General features: G+C 45.7%; 1 protein-coding gene across 1 annotated transcript; it reads right to left on the bottom strand.

The window, feature by feature from the left end:
* Positions 1 to 1747: 1747 nt before the first annotated feature.
* CLEC17A (C-type lectin domain containing 17A) lies at positions 1748 to 14375 on the bottom strand. Its single transcript, XM_060146669.1, has 11 exons — positions 14177 to 14375; positions 12170 to 12202; positions 12037 to 12087; positions 11912 to 11953; positions 11696 to 11737; positions 10914 to 11054; positions 10766 to 10828; positions 8580 to 8675; positions 8218 to 8369; positions 4845 to 4954; positions 1748 to 2350 (listed from the first exon to the last, which is right to left on the bottom strand). The coding sequence occupies exons 1-11, from the start codon at positions 14373 to 14375 to the stop codon at positions 2218 to 2220; spliced, it is 1062 nt and encodes a 353-aa protein (XP_060002652.1). The 3' UTR covers positions 1748 to 2217.
* Between the last annotated feature and the right edge of the window lie 770 nt (positions 14376 to 15145).

Below are 15145 nucleotides of genomic sequence, written 5' to 3'. Positions count from 1 at the left end.
GATACTGATGAGTTGGGGGGCAGGTGTGGAGGTGGGAGGAGACAAGTACAGAGGGAACAGGAAGTGAGGTGAATGCCAATCCCCTGCTCCCACTGCTTCCCCTGCTCAGAGCCTCCTTGCCTTAATCACCCCCCACCCCCACCCCCACTCTCAGTCAAAACAGGAACTATTGTGCTATTAGTCAAGGGCACTTGTTGATCAATAAATTGACTGGCTTGTACCCACCCCTGGACACAAATGCAGGGATTGTCTAAAGAGATTGATGTGTTGAGTTGTGCTCAGCTGGGGGTAGTACCAGCCCTCTAGGGGGTGTTTTTGTTTTGTTTTGTTTTTTGTTTTGTTTTTTGCGGTACGCGGGTCTCTCACTGTTGTGGCCTCTCCCGTTGCGGGCCGCAGGCTCCGGACGCGCAGGCCCAGCGGCCATGGCTCACGGGCCCAGCCGCTCCGCAGCATGTGGGATCTTCCCGGACCAGGGCACGAACCCGTGTCCCCTGCATCGGCAGGCGAACTCTCAACCACTGCGCCACCAGGGAAACCCTAGGGAGTGTTTTTGATTAGCACAATGACTGGGAAGGACACCTCTGGCATTTAGTGGGTTGAATTGTGCACCCCCCTCCCAAAATTCACATGTTAAAGCCCCAGCCCACATAACCTCAGAATGTGGAGACTTTGGAGATAAAGTGTCCAAAGAGGTAATTAAATTAAATCATGTCATCAGGGTGGGCTCTAATCCAATATGTCTGGTGTCCTTAAAAGAAGAAGACAATGGGAATTCCCTGGTGGTCCAGCGGTTAGGACTCCTCACTTTCACTGCAGGGGCCCAGGTTCAATCCCTGGTCGGGGAACTAAGATCCCTCAAGCCGTGCCGTGCGGCCAAAAATAAATAAATATTTTTTAGAAAAAAAGAAGATGAGATTATGACACAGACACTTACAAAGGGAAAACCACGTGAAGACACAGAGAGAAGACAGCCCATCTACAAGCCAAGGAGAGAGAGCTCACCAGAAACCAGCCACGCCAACACCTTGATCTCAGACTTCCATCCTCCAGAAATGCGAGACAATGCATTTCTGTTGTTTAAGCCAGTTGATGGCATTTTATTATGGCAGCCCCAGCAAACTGGTACAGTGGGCAAGGACCACACAATGAACTGGCATTTTGAGAAGCTTTAACACAACTCATAAGTCAAGTGAATTCCTTCATCAAAGAGCTTTACAGACCAACAAACAGCCTAAAGGCACATGTGGGTAGATATCGCCATTGTCCTGAGGATCTGACCAAGATGTGGCCTGCCCCACTGGATGATTCAGCTGGTCTGTCTTTCTAGAAGTTCCATGTCTTGGCAGAGGTCTGATGCCACCACTTAGCTTGGGCAGACCTCACCCAGGACATTGAAAAAGCTTCATGTCAGGAATAATTTTGCCCCACCTGCTTCCCAGAAGCTGGTCTGCATCAAGTAGGCAGTAAGGGATCCCAGTCCCAGCATATCATGGTCCAGAGGAGCCAGGGTATTTTCTGTTCCAGCTCAATCAGTGCCAGACCTGGAGCTCCCAGAATCAGTATCATTTCCTAAGAGCCAGGGACTTGGTGACTTTCCTCCAGACCCCAGAACTGGGAGACCATTACCAAGACCTGGTGTCTCTCCAGCTCACCATCCGCTATAGACTGAGTTTTATGTCCCCCCCCCAAAAAAAACTCATATGTTAAATTCCAACCCCCAATGTGATGCTATTAGGAGGTTGGGACTTTGGGAGTGATTAGGTCATGGAGGTGGAGCCCTCATTAATGGGATTAGTGTCTTTATAAAAGGGACTGCAGAGAGCTCTCGCCCCTCTCAGGATGTGAGGACTCGGTGAGAAGATGGCATCTATGAACCAGGAAGCAGGTCGTCACTAAACACTGAATCTCCCTGAGCCTTGATCCTGGGCTTACGAGCTTCCAGAACTTTGAGAAATAAATGTCTGTTATTTATAAGCCATCCACTCTACAGTATTCTGTTACAGCAGGCTGAACAGACTAAGACACCATCCAACTGAACAAGCCCTCACGTCCTCGCCCTAGAAACGATCTGACTTGCACCCCAGGGAACTCGCTACATCCAGGCTGCTGGTTCCATCTTGGGCACGTCCACATCAGTTCTCAGAGGGCAGGAGGTTCTCATGTCCAAAAGCCAAGGGGTACCGGGTACGGACCCCCACCCAACCTCAGCTCTTGGGTTCAACAGGAACATTTCCGCTCACAAATCCAATATGTGGTTTTGTCGCAAGAGAGGTCATTCCAGGTGCCACCTTTGTTCATGCTGCCACAGTCCTCATCATGGAGGTTGTTGGGTTCCTGTGGGTCCCAAAAGCTGGATAAAGGAAAAAGTGCATATAGGGAGGGATGAATAGGTGGAGCACAGGGGGTTTTTCAGGGCAGTGAAACTATTATTCTATATGATACTGTGATGGTAGATACATGACATCATGCATTTGTCAAAACCCCTAGAATGTACAGCACAAAGAGCGAACCCTAATGTAAACTATGGACTTTAGTCCATAATAATGTATCTATATTGGTTCATCATTTGTAACAAATGCACCACACTAATGCAAGGTGTTAATAATAGAAAAAAAAGTGTGAGGGACAGAAGGAATATGGGAACTACTTCTCTGTACCTTCTTCTCAATTTTTCTGTAAATCTAAACTGCTCTAAAAAATAAAGTCTGACTCAGACATAAAAAAAGAATGAAATTTTGCCATTTGCAACAACATGCATGGACTTGGAGGGTATTGTGCTGAGTGAAATAAGTCAGACGGGAAAAGACAAATACTATATGATATCACTTATATGTGGAATCTAATAAATACAACTAACTAGTGAATACAACAACAAAGAAACAGACTCACAGATATAGAGAACCAACTAGTGGTTACAAGTGGGGAGAGGAAAGTGGGGAGGGGCAATACAGGGGTAGGAGAGAAAGAGGTACAAGTCATTAGGTATAAATAAGCTACAAGGATATATTTTACAACACAGGGAATATAGCCAATATTTTATAATAACTATAAATGGAGTATAACCTTTAAAAATTGTGAATCACTATATTATACCCCTGTGACTTATATAATACTGTACATCAACTATACTTCAATTAAAAATAATAATAAAAGAAAACAGAAAAAAGAATAAAGTTTATTAATTAAAAAAAAAAGACTATCGGAAAAAAAAGAAAAAGAAAGGCCTTCATTGTTCAGGGCTCTTTCTGCCATCCAAATCTTTTCTCAGCCTTTCAGAATTACCTAAACATGCTGCATGATCCCCTTCACCCCAGCAGCTTGTCTGTTCTAACTCAGCCTCACCACCTGTTCACCAGAAATTCTCCCAGCCCCTGAATCAGTTTCCTGCATCTGGTCAGTTTCTGCTTCCTCTTCCAAAGAACACTTCTGTTATACCACGTTCCTCCCAACCTTCTAGGTATTGTAATGTCTTAGGTCATGTTCCCTTAAAGCAGAGCCAGATTTGGCAATTCGGGTGCAGAGGATTTATTAAGGGCTGTTCTCAGGAGATAGGGAGTGAGAGAAACAGGATGTGGCAGCAGATAGAATTGAGCAAGGATGTAGGTTCAGCCTGATCTAGCCTCAGCCTGATCCCACAGGAAACTCTGAAATTTGAATAGCACCACAGAGTTATTCCAACTTGAAACAAGGGGTCCAGGCTTCTCTTAACTGGTCACTGTCTGTGGCAAGACCCCAATGGGAGTGGAGTAACCTCCTAGCTGAACAGGCTTCCATTCAGCTGAAGCCAACTCTCTGGAGAAAGCATAACTGTGAACTTTTAGCAGTCAATGCCCCCTGCTGGGGAGAGCCCTCACCAGCCCCATGAAGGGATATGAGCTGAGCACCTGCAGTGCCACACCATGCCATGACATCTCAATTTGCAGAGCTCTGCCTCCTTCCAGGAATCTTTAATAAAAAATAAAATCCCCAGACAAAACACTAATATCTCTAATATAGAAAGAGCTCCTAGAGATCAGTAAGAAAAAGACCAAAACCACAATATAAAAAAATACACAAAAGATATGAATAGATAATTCACAGAAAAGTTAATACATATGGCTATTAAACATATGAAAATACACCCAACCTCAGGGATAAGAGAAATGCAAATTAATACTACACTGGGTTTCCATTTTTCACCTACATATAAACCAACAAAATTCCAAAAGTTTGATGAATGTGTGGGCAAAAAATTATAGTCAAGCTGGTGAGAGAATAAATTGGTATAACCAGTATGGGGGACAATTTGTTAATATTTATTTAAAATACAAATACATACACTCCTTGAGAAAGTAAAGCATAATGGCTAAGAGCATAGAGTTTTAAGCCAGGTTGGGTGGCACTGCCACCTGCTAGCTGTCTGACCTTGGGAAGGTTGCTTAACCTCTCTGTGCCTCATTTTCCATACCTTCAAAATGGAGATAATAATGGTACTCACTTTACAGAATTATTAAGAAGATTAAATAAATGAGCTAATATAAAGAGTGCCCAAAAAATGAGATCCTGTTCATCCTTTTAGCAAATCAAAATCTTCCTCTCCCTCTTGCCCTATAGCCATGCCTCCTTTTCCTTTTTCTCCCCCCAACCATTGGTCTGGGGACTTGATATGTTTGAGCAGTTGTGCTAAAGGTTGAGATGTTTCAATGGAGGAAAAAGTTAAAGTACAGGCACCAGAAGTCCTATCAGAAAAAAAAGCACCCTTGTGCCTCCCAGTCCAGCTCAGCCTGGAATTCTAAAGAATCTGCTGGTTTGGACTTCACAAGGACTTACAAGGAAGAGAGATCCCAAGAGCCCTGGATACTTGCCTGAAAGTGATGGGTGACCCATCCAGCCACCTCCAGTCCCCTTCACGGTTTTTGTCGTTCAGCCCCAACCAGTATACCCGAGGAGAGCCATGAGCCTTGGCCACAAAGTTCTGCAAGTACAAACTTCATTCAGCCATCAGTTCTTCTACACACCCTCTGCTCTTTCCCACACACATTTAGGGCTTGTGAGTGCCACCCCAATACCCTTCCCAGTCCCCATGGCCTGCAGAACAAGATCAACGCATTCCTCCCACTTGAGCATGTTCAGTGGTAATAGTCATGCCACCTTCTTGCAAAACCTATGAACCACTCCGTGCCTCAGTTTCCACCTCTGTAAAATGGGATAATAGTAGCTACCTCCTCATAGAGTTATTGAGAGGGTTGAATGAATTTAGTATGCATAAAGAGCTTGAAAGAGTGTCTGACATGCAGTAAGTACTATGACATCTTAACATTTAACATTATATAATTTAAGGAACATTTTAATAATAATAAGTGATATCTTGATTTCCCTGGTACTTTCACGCCACCCTGCAGTCCTCATCTGCATCCAGGCAGAAGAACTTGGGTGGCGGGGGAAGGAAAGGAATGGGGATTCCTGGCTTTTATATTTCCAAAGCCCAGGCCTTTGGGAGAAAAGAAAGGACTTGGGCAAGATACAAAAGATTAGGAAGAAAATGAAAATATCATGATTTAAAGCAACTCCTCTCCAGGCAAACTGATCTATGGTAAGGGAAACCAGATAAGTAGTTCCCTAGGGTGGGGGTGGCGTGACTGGGAAAGGGGCATGAAAGAACTCCCTGGGTGGTAGAAACATTGTAAATCTTGACTGGGTTGACAGTTACACAGGTGTATACATATGCCAAAACTCAGTGAATGTACACTTAAGATCTGTGCATTTTACTGTATGCAAATCATATCTCATTCACTCAACCTTATTCAAGACCAAGATTCCCTAAAAGGTAGAGAGGAAAGATTGCAATATGAAGGAAATTATGGAGATGTAGACATGGTGGGTGCCAGAAAGAGGGCTCTGCATTTCATTCCCTGGTAGAGTCCGAGGTGATGGCCAAAACCTCAGATGGGTATGAAAACTCTAAAAAGTAGAGTGTACCTCGACCCTGTTGCCTGGGTAAAGCCCCAGAGAAGTATCAGGAAACCAGAAAGAGAAAAGAGCTGCTTGGTCCATCAAATTAGAATAGTGCCTAGCACATAGTAGGTGCTCAAAAATTGTTCGTTGAATTAATAAGTTAATAAGTGATCTACACACTTTGCACAGATATCTCATTTGAACTTCATTATGACCTACTGAAGCAAGGATTGTTAACCCCATTTTATAGATGAGAAAATTGAGGCAGAGAGAAGTTAAGTAATTTGTCCAGGATCATTCATCCAGTGGATGCCCCAGTGGATACCAGCTTGGAGTAAAGACCTTGAGGACCAGACATGTACTACCCTCTGCCTTGACCCCATATAAGCTGTTCCTACTCAGAAGAAAGATAGAAGATCTCAACTGACAGATAAAATTTCCACCCTCCTGGTATAATGGGAGCTCAAAAGAGGCAGGAAATGAGTTATTTAAAGAAAACAAAGTTATATTTGTTATGCACCTGAGTTTAGGGAGTATGACTTATACCTCCCCATCATCTTATTACATCTAATTAAATTACATCATCTAATTTAATCTCAAAAAAACCCCCTCTGTACTACCTACTCATACAAATGATGCTATGAAACAGAAAGATTTTTTTAAAATAGAGGGGAAAAAAATAGGATGGTAGGCCTAAATCTAACCAAATCAATAATTACATTAAATGTAAATGGTCTTAAAACACCAATTAAAAGCCAGAGATTGTCAGATTGAATTTAAAATATATATGTAAGACCCCACTATATGCTATCTACAAGAAAACTACTTTTTTTTTTTTTTTTTTTTTGCAGTACACGGGCCTCTCACTGCTGTGGCCTCTCCCATTGCAGAGCACAGGCTCCAGATGCGCAGGCCCAGTGGCCATGGCTCACGGGCCCAGCCACTCCGTGGCATGTGGGATCCTCCCGGACCAGGGCATGAACCTGCGTCCCCTGCATCAGCAGGCGGATCCCCAACCACTGCACCACCAGGGAAGCCAGAAATCTACTTTTAAAATAATGACATAGACAGGTTAAAAATAAAAGGATGGGAAAAGATAAACCATGCAAACACTAATCAAATAGTGTTATGAAGTTTATGGCCAAGAACATGGACTTTGAAACCAGCTTCCTGGGCTCAGATCCTAGCTCTGACACTTACTAGTTGTAATAAGCAAGTTGCTTAAGTGAAATATGCCTCAGTTTCCTCATCTGTGAAGTACTGATATGTAATGATATATACTGTGTACAAATGGTCTTACCACCTAGCTTTGGTAGTATTAAGTCATTAAAGTTATTTACACATATTCCAATTCTCCTTCTACATAAACATTGATGAAACCATCTTTCCCTGCATCTTAAAGCATAGCAGTGCCCATGGGACTTTCTTTGTGAGTGCACATAGGTAGAAGTTTTAAAAGTCAGTGTATGACTTGCCTCATACACTTCCATCATTGAGCTATAGGGACTGTCTGTTACTTCAGCATAACATAACGTCTCCTGACTCACACACTAATTTATAGAGCTGTTGTTAGAATTATGTGAATGCATGTAAGATGTTTAGAATACAGCCTAGAGAATAGAAAGTGCTACCTAAGAGATAGCCATTATATTATATCTCCATGTTAGAGGGAAAACTGAGACTCAGAGAGGATAAGTAAACACAATCAGGATTTGAACTCAAGCAAAGCATACCCCCTTAACCTTCATATTAAAAGTTTTAGTGGGGACTTCCATGGTGGCGCAGTGGTTAAGAATCTGCCTGCCAATGCAGGGGACACGGGTTAGATCCCTGGTCCGGGAAGATCCCACATGCCATGGAGCAGCTAAGCCCGTGCACCACAACTACTAAGCCTGCGCTCTAGAGCCCATGAGCCACAACTACTGAAGCCCACATATTCTAGGGTCCGTGTGCTGCAACTACTGAAGCCCGCATGCCTAGAGCCCATGCTCTGCAAGGGAAGCCACTGCAATGAGAAGCCTGCACACCACAACGAAGAGTAGCCCCTGCTTGCCGCAACTACAGAAACCCCATGTGCAGCAATGAAGACCCAACATAGCCAAAAATATTTTTTAATTAAAAATAAATTTAAAAAATAAAACATATTATTAAAAAAGAAAAAGTTTTAGTGACTCAAAAGCAACTCCAATTTCTCTACATCCAGGCCTGGGAAGGATATTTAAATCCTAGAAGAGAGGCAGGCTGGCCCTGCTGGTTCTCAAGGGCTTGGTAGGGACAGCTCACCTGCTCAGCAAAGTTACTGATGATGACCAAGTGAGAGTAATTCTCCTGGCAGAACTTCCTGGCTTCATCCCATGACTTGGTGCTTGGAGAGAAGTAGTAACACTTACCCTGAAAAGGGAGCCAGCCCTCAGGGCAGGTGACCCTGGTACAGTCTGGGGACAGGATAGGATTCTGTCAGAGTGGGCCCAGAACCAGAGTAATGTACATAGTATGCCATGTACAGTTGTGCAGGCTATGCACTGCTCCACTCCAGGTGGGCACCACTCACATAGATTACACTGAGAATCACTTCCATGGATTTATGCAGTGTAGCAGCTCTGCCATGTCCCCCATCTCAGGGAAGTTCCCCAAGTCCCACTCACCTAATAAGCCCCGAAGTTCCAGCAGGGACTGGTTGGTGTCAGCTCTTACTCGTTCAATGTCCTTCTTCAGGCCGGCTAGCCCCACCATGCCAGTCACTGTCAGCAGGGATGGGCTGTAGGGTTAGAGACCCAAACCCCCACCTACCCACCTACCCATCACTGACTGCAGGCACACCAGAGAACAGCAAGAGCTGTGTTCCCCCACTGCACCCATGTTCTACTGGTTGGTGGTAAAACTCAAAAACACATGCTCAGTGCCCAAGAAGAGCCCTAATGTGACTCCAAGGAGAGATTAATCCCTGAGGCATGGGGAAGAGTAAAGATGGTGGGCTTCTTGCAGGAGGTGGGTTTTAAAGGAAAATGGTGATTCCGTATCTCTAAGGGGATGGGGAGGCACAGTAGGCAGGAGCCACCTTGGAAGCAAAGGTCCAGAGACAAGCATGTTGGGAAAGACTGGTGCAGTAGAGGTCAAGCAGAACCTCACAGGAGCTTGAGCTCAAAGTGGGAAGAGGTCTGGTGTCTGGGTCCTTAAATGCAAAGCTAAAGGTTTTGTGTTGGACTCCGGGCAGTGAGAAGCCATTGATGGGTTTTAACTGGAAGAGTGGCTTGGTCTGAAGTGTGGGGTGAAGGATTGTGGAATGGAGCAATTTTCAGACTTCAGGAATCATACTGAAAGCCTCTTCTACAACTAATGTATGTGTTCCCACTACTTTCACACAAATTTGCCCTCTCCCAATACTCCCCAGGGCCACCACTAGATGGCCCTTCAGTTGGACAAGACAGAAATCTTAGATAGATAGATGATAGACAGACAGATAGTTAGATAGATAGATAACATATATGTTATCCTTGACACTCTTCCCTCTCACTCACCACCATTCCCACTCACTCATACCCAGTCTGGTCAATTTTACCTCCTAAATCTTTCCACTCCACCTACTACTCTTCATCCCCACAACCACAACTCTCATCCAAGCATCCATCATCTCTCAATTACCCAATTTCACCATTCTCCTCCTTTGTACTTATGTCGCCTCCTACCACAGGGCCTTTGCACATGCCTGAGACCCTGAACTCCCTACCAAGTTAACTCCTTCTCTTCCTTCACACAGCTATAGTACCATTTCCCTAGCGAAACTCTATATGACACTCTCAAAGATAAGGTCAAGACCCCTTGTTAGATGTTTTTCATAGAATTGCCTTCCTCTTCCTTCAGACTATTCATCAAAACTTGGAATTTTACCCTCATTTGGATGATAATTTGGTAAATGGCTGTCTATGCTTGTAATGTCCAACAGAAACAAGATGTGAACCACATAGGTAATTTTAAATTTTCTAGTGTTTTAAAAGTCAAAAGAAAGTAAAATTAATTTGAATGCCATTTTTGTTTTATCTCATCATATCCAAAATATTAGCATTTCAGTGTATAATCAATATTAAAGATTATCATTATTATTGATATATTTGACATTATTTTTGTAGCAAATCTTTGAAATATGTATCTTTTGGTTTGTTTTGTGGCTTTGGTTTTCTGTTTTTTTGTTTTGGCCGTGCCACGTGGCTTGTAGGATCTTAGTTCCCCAAGCAGGATCAAACCCGGGCCCAAGGCAATGAAAGCGCTGAGTCCTAACCACTGGACCTCCAGGGAATTCCCATGAAATCTGTATGTATTTTTTTTTAAGATTTTTTTCGATGTGGACCATTTTCAAAGTATTGAATTTGTTACAATATTGCTTCTGTTTTACATTTTTGTTTTTTTGGCTGCAAGGCATATGGAATCTTAGTTTCCCGACCAGGGATGCAACCCGCACCCCCTGCACTAGAAGGCGAAGTCTTAACCACTGGACTGCCAGGGAAGCCCCCCGTATGTATTTTAGGCTTACAGTATATCTCAGTCCAAAATGACCACATTTCAAGTGCTCAACAACCACAGTGACTCATGGTCGCCATATTGGACAGTGGAGGTCTAGACACACACACACACACACACACACACACACACACACACACTCCACAGGGACAGGGACTATGTCTGATGTGTTCACCGTCTTACCCACCCATCCCCCACCCTGCTACCTAGCACAGTGCCTAGCAAAGATGGCATTGGGGTTGGTCATGAAGCTGGATTTGAGGATCATGTTCATGCTCAATACGCATGGTTTGAAGGGATGATTGAAAGCACTCACCATTTGCTCGCCATGCCATCTGCTGAAAGGTTAACATCCTCAGCTCTTCCACCACCTCCCGGTCTATGAGAAGGAGTCCAGCTTGAGCCCAAGTCCTCCCATACCCCTTCCCCAATTTCTCTGCATACCCCATCCTCACCTTACTCACATTTAATCAGGGTAACAGCCAGACCAGTGCAGCCCATGAGCAGTGACACCACCACCAAGAGACACACGTACACCATCAGTCTCTCCTCCTGGTAACACCTAAGACCTCCGGACTTCTGACTGATCCAGGGCACTGGAGTGGCTGGGGGGAAGAGATGGGGACAGAGAGACTGATGCTGGTGCTTCAGATAGTGAGGAATGGACCCTTGAGCTTTCCTCCAAGAGCAGGGGGGGCAAATGACTATGGTCATGACTATATCACCAGGTGGGGTCAGCAAGAGAATATCAGGGAGAGAAAACGCTAAAGAAGCCCAGAGCATTTGTGGAATATACAATACGCCACACATTCTGTCACACCCTTATTATTTTACTGGCTCCTCCCCCTTATGACGTAGATATAAATAGTATTCCCATTTTGCAAATAAGTGAACTGAGGGCTTGGAGAGGTCATGCATAACTTGGACCCAGCTCTTCTCTTAACATTTAGGATGCATTATCTTCTACACTCCAGCAGCCCCTGCCCAAGCTGCTCCCCGGTGGCCCAAGCTGTGGACCCTTGCATCTGGGGTAGAGAACATTTCCCATAACTTATAGGCAAGCGGGAGGTAGGGCTTGAAGAGTACCTGGTGGATATCCTGGGTCCCTGGGGGTCTGGTTTAGACTCAGAAAGGAGGAGCTTCTGAAAGGAAATGTTTCTCTACCAGGGTCTCACTCCAGAGCTATAGGTCTCAAATACACTGGCCACCATGAGAGGGGAGATAGAGGTAAACCTAAAGGACTTACTGGCTATAGGCAGCTGGGATGGAGGATGTACAAGATCAGTGCCTGGGAGAAAGGCAAGAGAGGTTTATTCATAAGTCACTGAAAGACTTCGTCTTCCAAGATCAACAACCTCCCCCCAAGCCCTCTGATTTGTTCTTTGGTCAGAATTTGGGGACTGGAGGGAGGACTTCCAAGTGTCCGCTCTCAGGCTTCGTAATGGGTATTCCCACTGCTCACCCAGTTGAGGAGTTGTGCAGGTGACAGGGGTGAGGTTCAGGCCTGGAAGGGGTCAGAAAGACAACAGTCATGCAGAGCAGGGCTTCAGCCAAGTGAACAGGAAGGTCCCAGCCCTAGATGCTCACCTGTGTTCTTCAGGAGCTTGCAGGGAAGTGGGGGGTTCTCTGTTTTCTTTCCTGAGGAGGAAGGAATGGTTGCTCAGGCCCAGATCAGGATAAAGCCAGCACTGGGTCTCCTGTACCCCCAGCCCCAGCTCACCTGCCCTTGGAGGCCTTGGTGGAGCCGTCCAACCTGGCAAAGAGAAGCTCAGCATTACAGCCGGTCCAAGGATGGGAATGAGGTGGAAAGGCAGTGATGGAAACAGGATTGACAGGTACGCACTGTTATATTTCAAATAGATGACTGGGACTTCCCTGGTGGTGCAGTGGTTAAGAATCCACCTTCCAATGCAGGGGGCGCTGGTTTGATACCCTGGTTGGGGAACTAAGATCCCACATGCCGTGGGGCAACTAAGCCTGCATACTGCAACTACTGAGCCCGCACCCTCTGGAGCCCATGCGCCACAAATAGAGAGGCCACGCACTGCAACTACTGAACCCACGTTCTCTAGAGCCTGCATGCCACAACTAGAGAGAGGCCTGTACGCTGCAATGAAGAGCCCACACACCACAAGGAAGATCCCGCAGGCCACAACTAAGACCCAGTGCAGTCAAATAAATAAATAAATATTTTCAAATAAATAAATAAAAATAAAATAGATGACCAGCAAGGACCTATTGTAAAAGTAATTAATTTATTATTTTTTTAAAAAAAAGAGGGACTTCCCTAGCGGTCCAGTGGTTAGGACTCTGCACTTCCACTGCTGGGGGCACAGGTTCAATCCCTGGTCAGGGAACTAAGATCCCGCATGCCGCATAGTGTGGCCAAAAAAAAGAAAAAAGAAACAGGATTGAGATTGCAATGGAGGGTTAGGGATGGGGTTGTGCATGAGAATGGAATTGGGCTTAGGGATAGGGACAGGATTAAGATACAGTGACCAACCATCCTGAATGACCCAGGACTTTCCTAATTTTAAAACAGGAAGTCCCACATTCCAAGAAATCTTTCATCTCTGCACAAACTGGGACAGTTGATCCCCCTAAGTTAAAGACACAAGTGAGTTTGGGTATGGGAATAGAGTCAAGGTTAAGGTTGGGATGAGGGTTTGGATTGAGATGATGGGGTTGAAGAAGGGTCAGGGATAGTGATGGACATGGGAGTAGGTTTGTGATTCAGAGTGTAGTTGGGGTGAAGAATGGGGCTGTAGCTGCATTGGGGAATGGGGGAGAAGTTGAGGTTGGGTTGTAGTTGTGTTGGGGCTTGGTGATAGTTTTGATTTGGACAGGAGATGGGTTGGAGATGGGACTGCATTTGGAGATGGGGGTGGGACCTAAATTTGGGGAAGGGGTGGCCTTGAAGACAGCGATGGGGTGGGTCTTCGGGTTGGGCTTGGGGACCATGCTGGGACCAAGATGGATTTGGAGACGGACAGTCAAAAAGCAGAGCCCAGGGGCTTCCCCTGGTGGGAGTTTACTCAGGGAAACCTCAAAGCCTCCACTGTTTTTTTTTCGTTTGGCCCTGCCACGCAGCTTGCGAGATCTCAGTTCCCCAACCAGGGGTGAAACCCAAGCCATGGCAGTAAAAGCACCCAGTCCCAACCACTGGACCCAAAGCCTCCACTTTTATATACACTTATTGGGCTCTTGTTGAGTCCCTGGCCAGGCATGGCCCACCCAAGTCTAAAGGCAAATTTGGGCCCTGGGTGTGAATGCGAAGAGGTTGGAGAGACAACGGTCCACTCACAGCTTCTGAAATACTGGCTTTCATGTCTCGGGGCCTTTGCATCCACCTGTTCTTTTCTGGGCTTCTCTTCTTAACAAACTCCTGTTCATCCCTCAAGTCTCACTCCAATGTCCCCTCATCTGACCCCGAATCCTCCCACTAGTGCAGGCAGACCCCTCAATTACCCTCAGGATTTCCCCAATTTCATAATCCCTCCCCTCTCAGACCTGCTCACCCAAGACTATGCCCAAAACTGCCTCCCCCATCAGACTGAGAGACCCTCAGGGTGGACGCATGGATACTCCCACCATCATGGTGCCCAGTATGGGCAGGCTGACCATGTATGTCTGCAGTGCCCAGCTAGTTCCCCCTGGGGAGTCTGTTCCCCAACCTCATCCCTCAAATCACACATCTCTTCACCTGGCCTCTGAGAGGTCCTCTTACCTGGCTTGGGAGGAAGGTCCTTGTACGGTGGTGCCGTGTTTTCATAATCATCATCATCATCCTCTTCTCTGGGCCCTTCCAGAGGAAAGGCAAGTGAGAGCCCAGCCCATTCCCTCCTCTGTCCCTCACACCCTGGTCTCTGGCCCCAAGGTGGGAATACTGTAACCTGGGTCCTGACCACCCCTGGTCCCCAGCCCATGCCTGGCCAGGGCCATACCTGGCAGGTCCCTGCACCCAGAGTTAGTATACAGGGTGCACATGACTGCAGCTAACACAGGAACCTGAGAAGAAGCAGGCAGAGCTCGACAGCTTCTTCTCCTTGTGTCCTCAACTCAGGTGACTAGGGTTTTTCTCAGTTCCTTTTTTCTTTAAAAGTCAAGAACATGCAAATCTACCTTGAGGGGAACACCACAGACCGCACACACACACACACACACACACACACTTATTCTTCTCCCCAGTTTGGATTCATGCATAGAAATAACAATGACAACAGCCCCTGCATTTGAGTTCCTACACGGCACCAAGCCCTGGGTGAAAAATAGATAAGCTCCTTCCTTCATGAAACGTCAATCGAGACAGGAGAGACAATAAACCTATAAAGAAATATAGAAATAAGCAATATGGTTTGGTTTTTTATTTTATTTCCAATAGTAACTAAGTATTATCTTAAAATAAAATAAAACAGGGTAAAGGGATAGGATGGGGGCTAATGTAGAGAGGTGGTCAGGGGAGGCCTCCCAGAGGGGTTGACATTTACAACAAGACGTTAAAGTAATCGGTGCTAAGTACTCCCACATTCCCACAGTGAAGTTTTAGGCTCACTGTGGCTACATAACAAATTACCCCAAAACTTCATGACTTAAAAAAACAGTAGGGGGCTTCCCTGGTGGCTCAGTGGTTGAAAGTCCGCCTGCCGATGCAGGGGACACGGGTTCGTGCCCCAGCCCGGGAAGATCCCACATGCTG

Source organism: Lagenorhynchus albirostris, chromosome 3 (assembly GCF_949774975.1).
Source record: "Lagenorhynchus albirostris chromosome 3, mLagAlb1.1, whole genome shotgun sequence".
In the NCBI taxonomy this organism is placed as follows: Eukaryota; Metazoa; Chordata; class Mammalia; order Artiodactyla; family Delphinidae; genus Lagenorhynchus; species Lagenorhynchus albirostris.
Note: the sequence above shows the minus strand (reverse complement) of the source record. Positions and strands in the feature narration are given on the sequence as shown.

Coding starts and splice junctions, on each gene's coding strand:
- CLEC17A (XM_060146669.1), bottom strand. CDS start 14,375: ATGGGCTGGGGACCAGGGGTGGTCAGGACCCAGGTTACAGTATTCCCA. Junction 8,676..10,765: donor GATGGCATGGCGAGCAAATG/GTGAGTGCTTTC, acceptor CCCTGCTGACAG/TGACTGGCATGGTGGGGCTA. Junction 2,351..4,844: donor GGGTCACCCATCACTTTCAG/GCAAGTATCCAG, acceptor TCCTTTATCCAG/CTTTTGGGACCCACAGGAAC.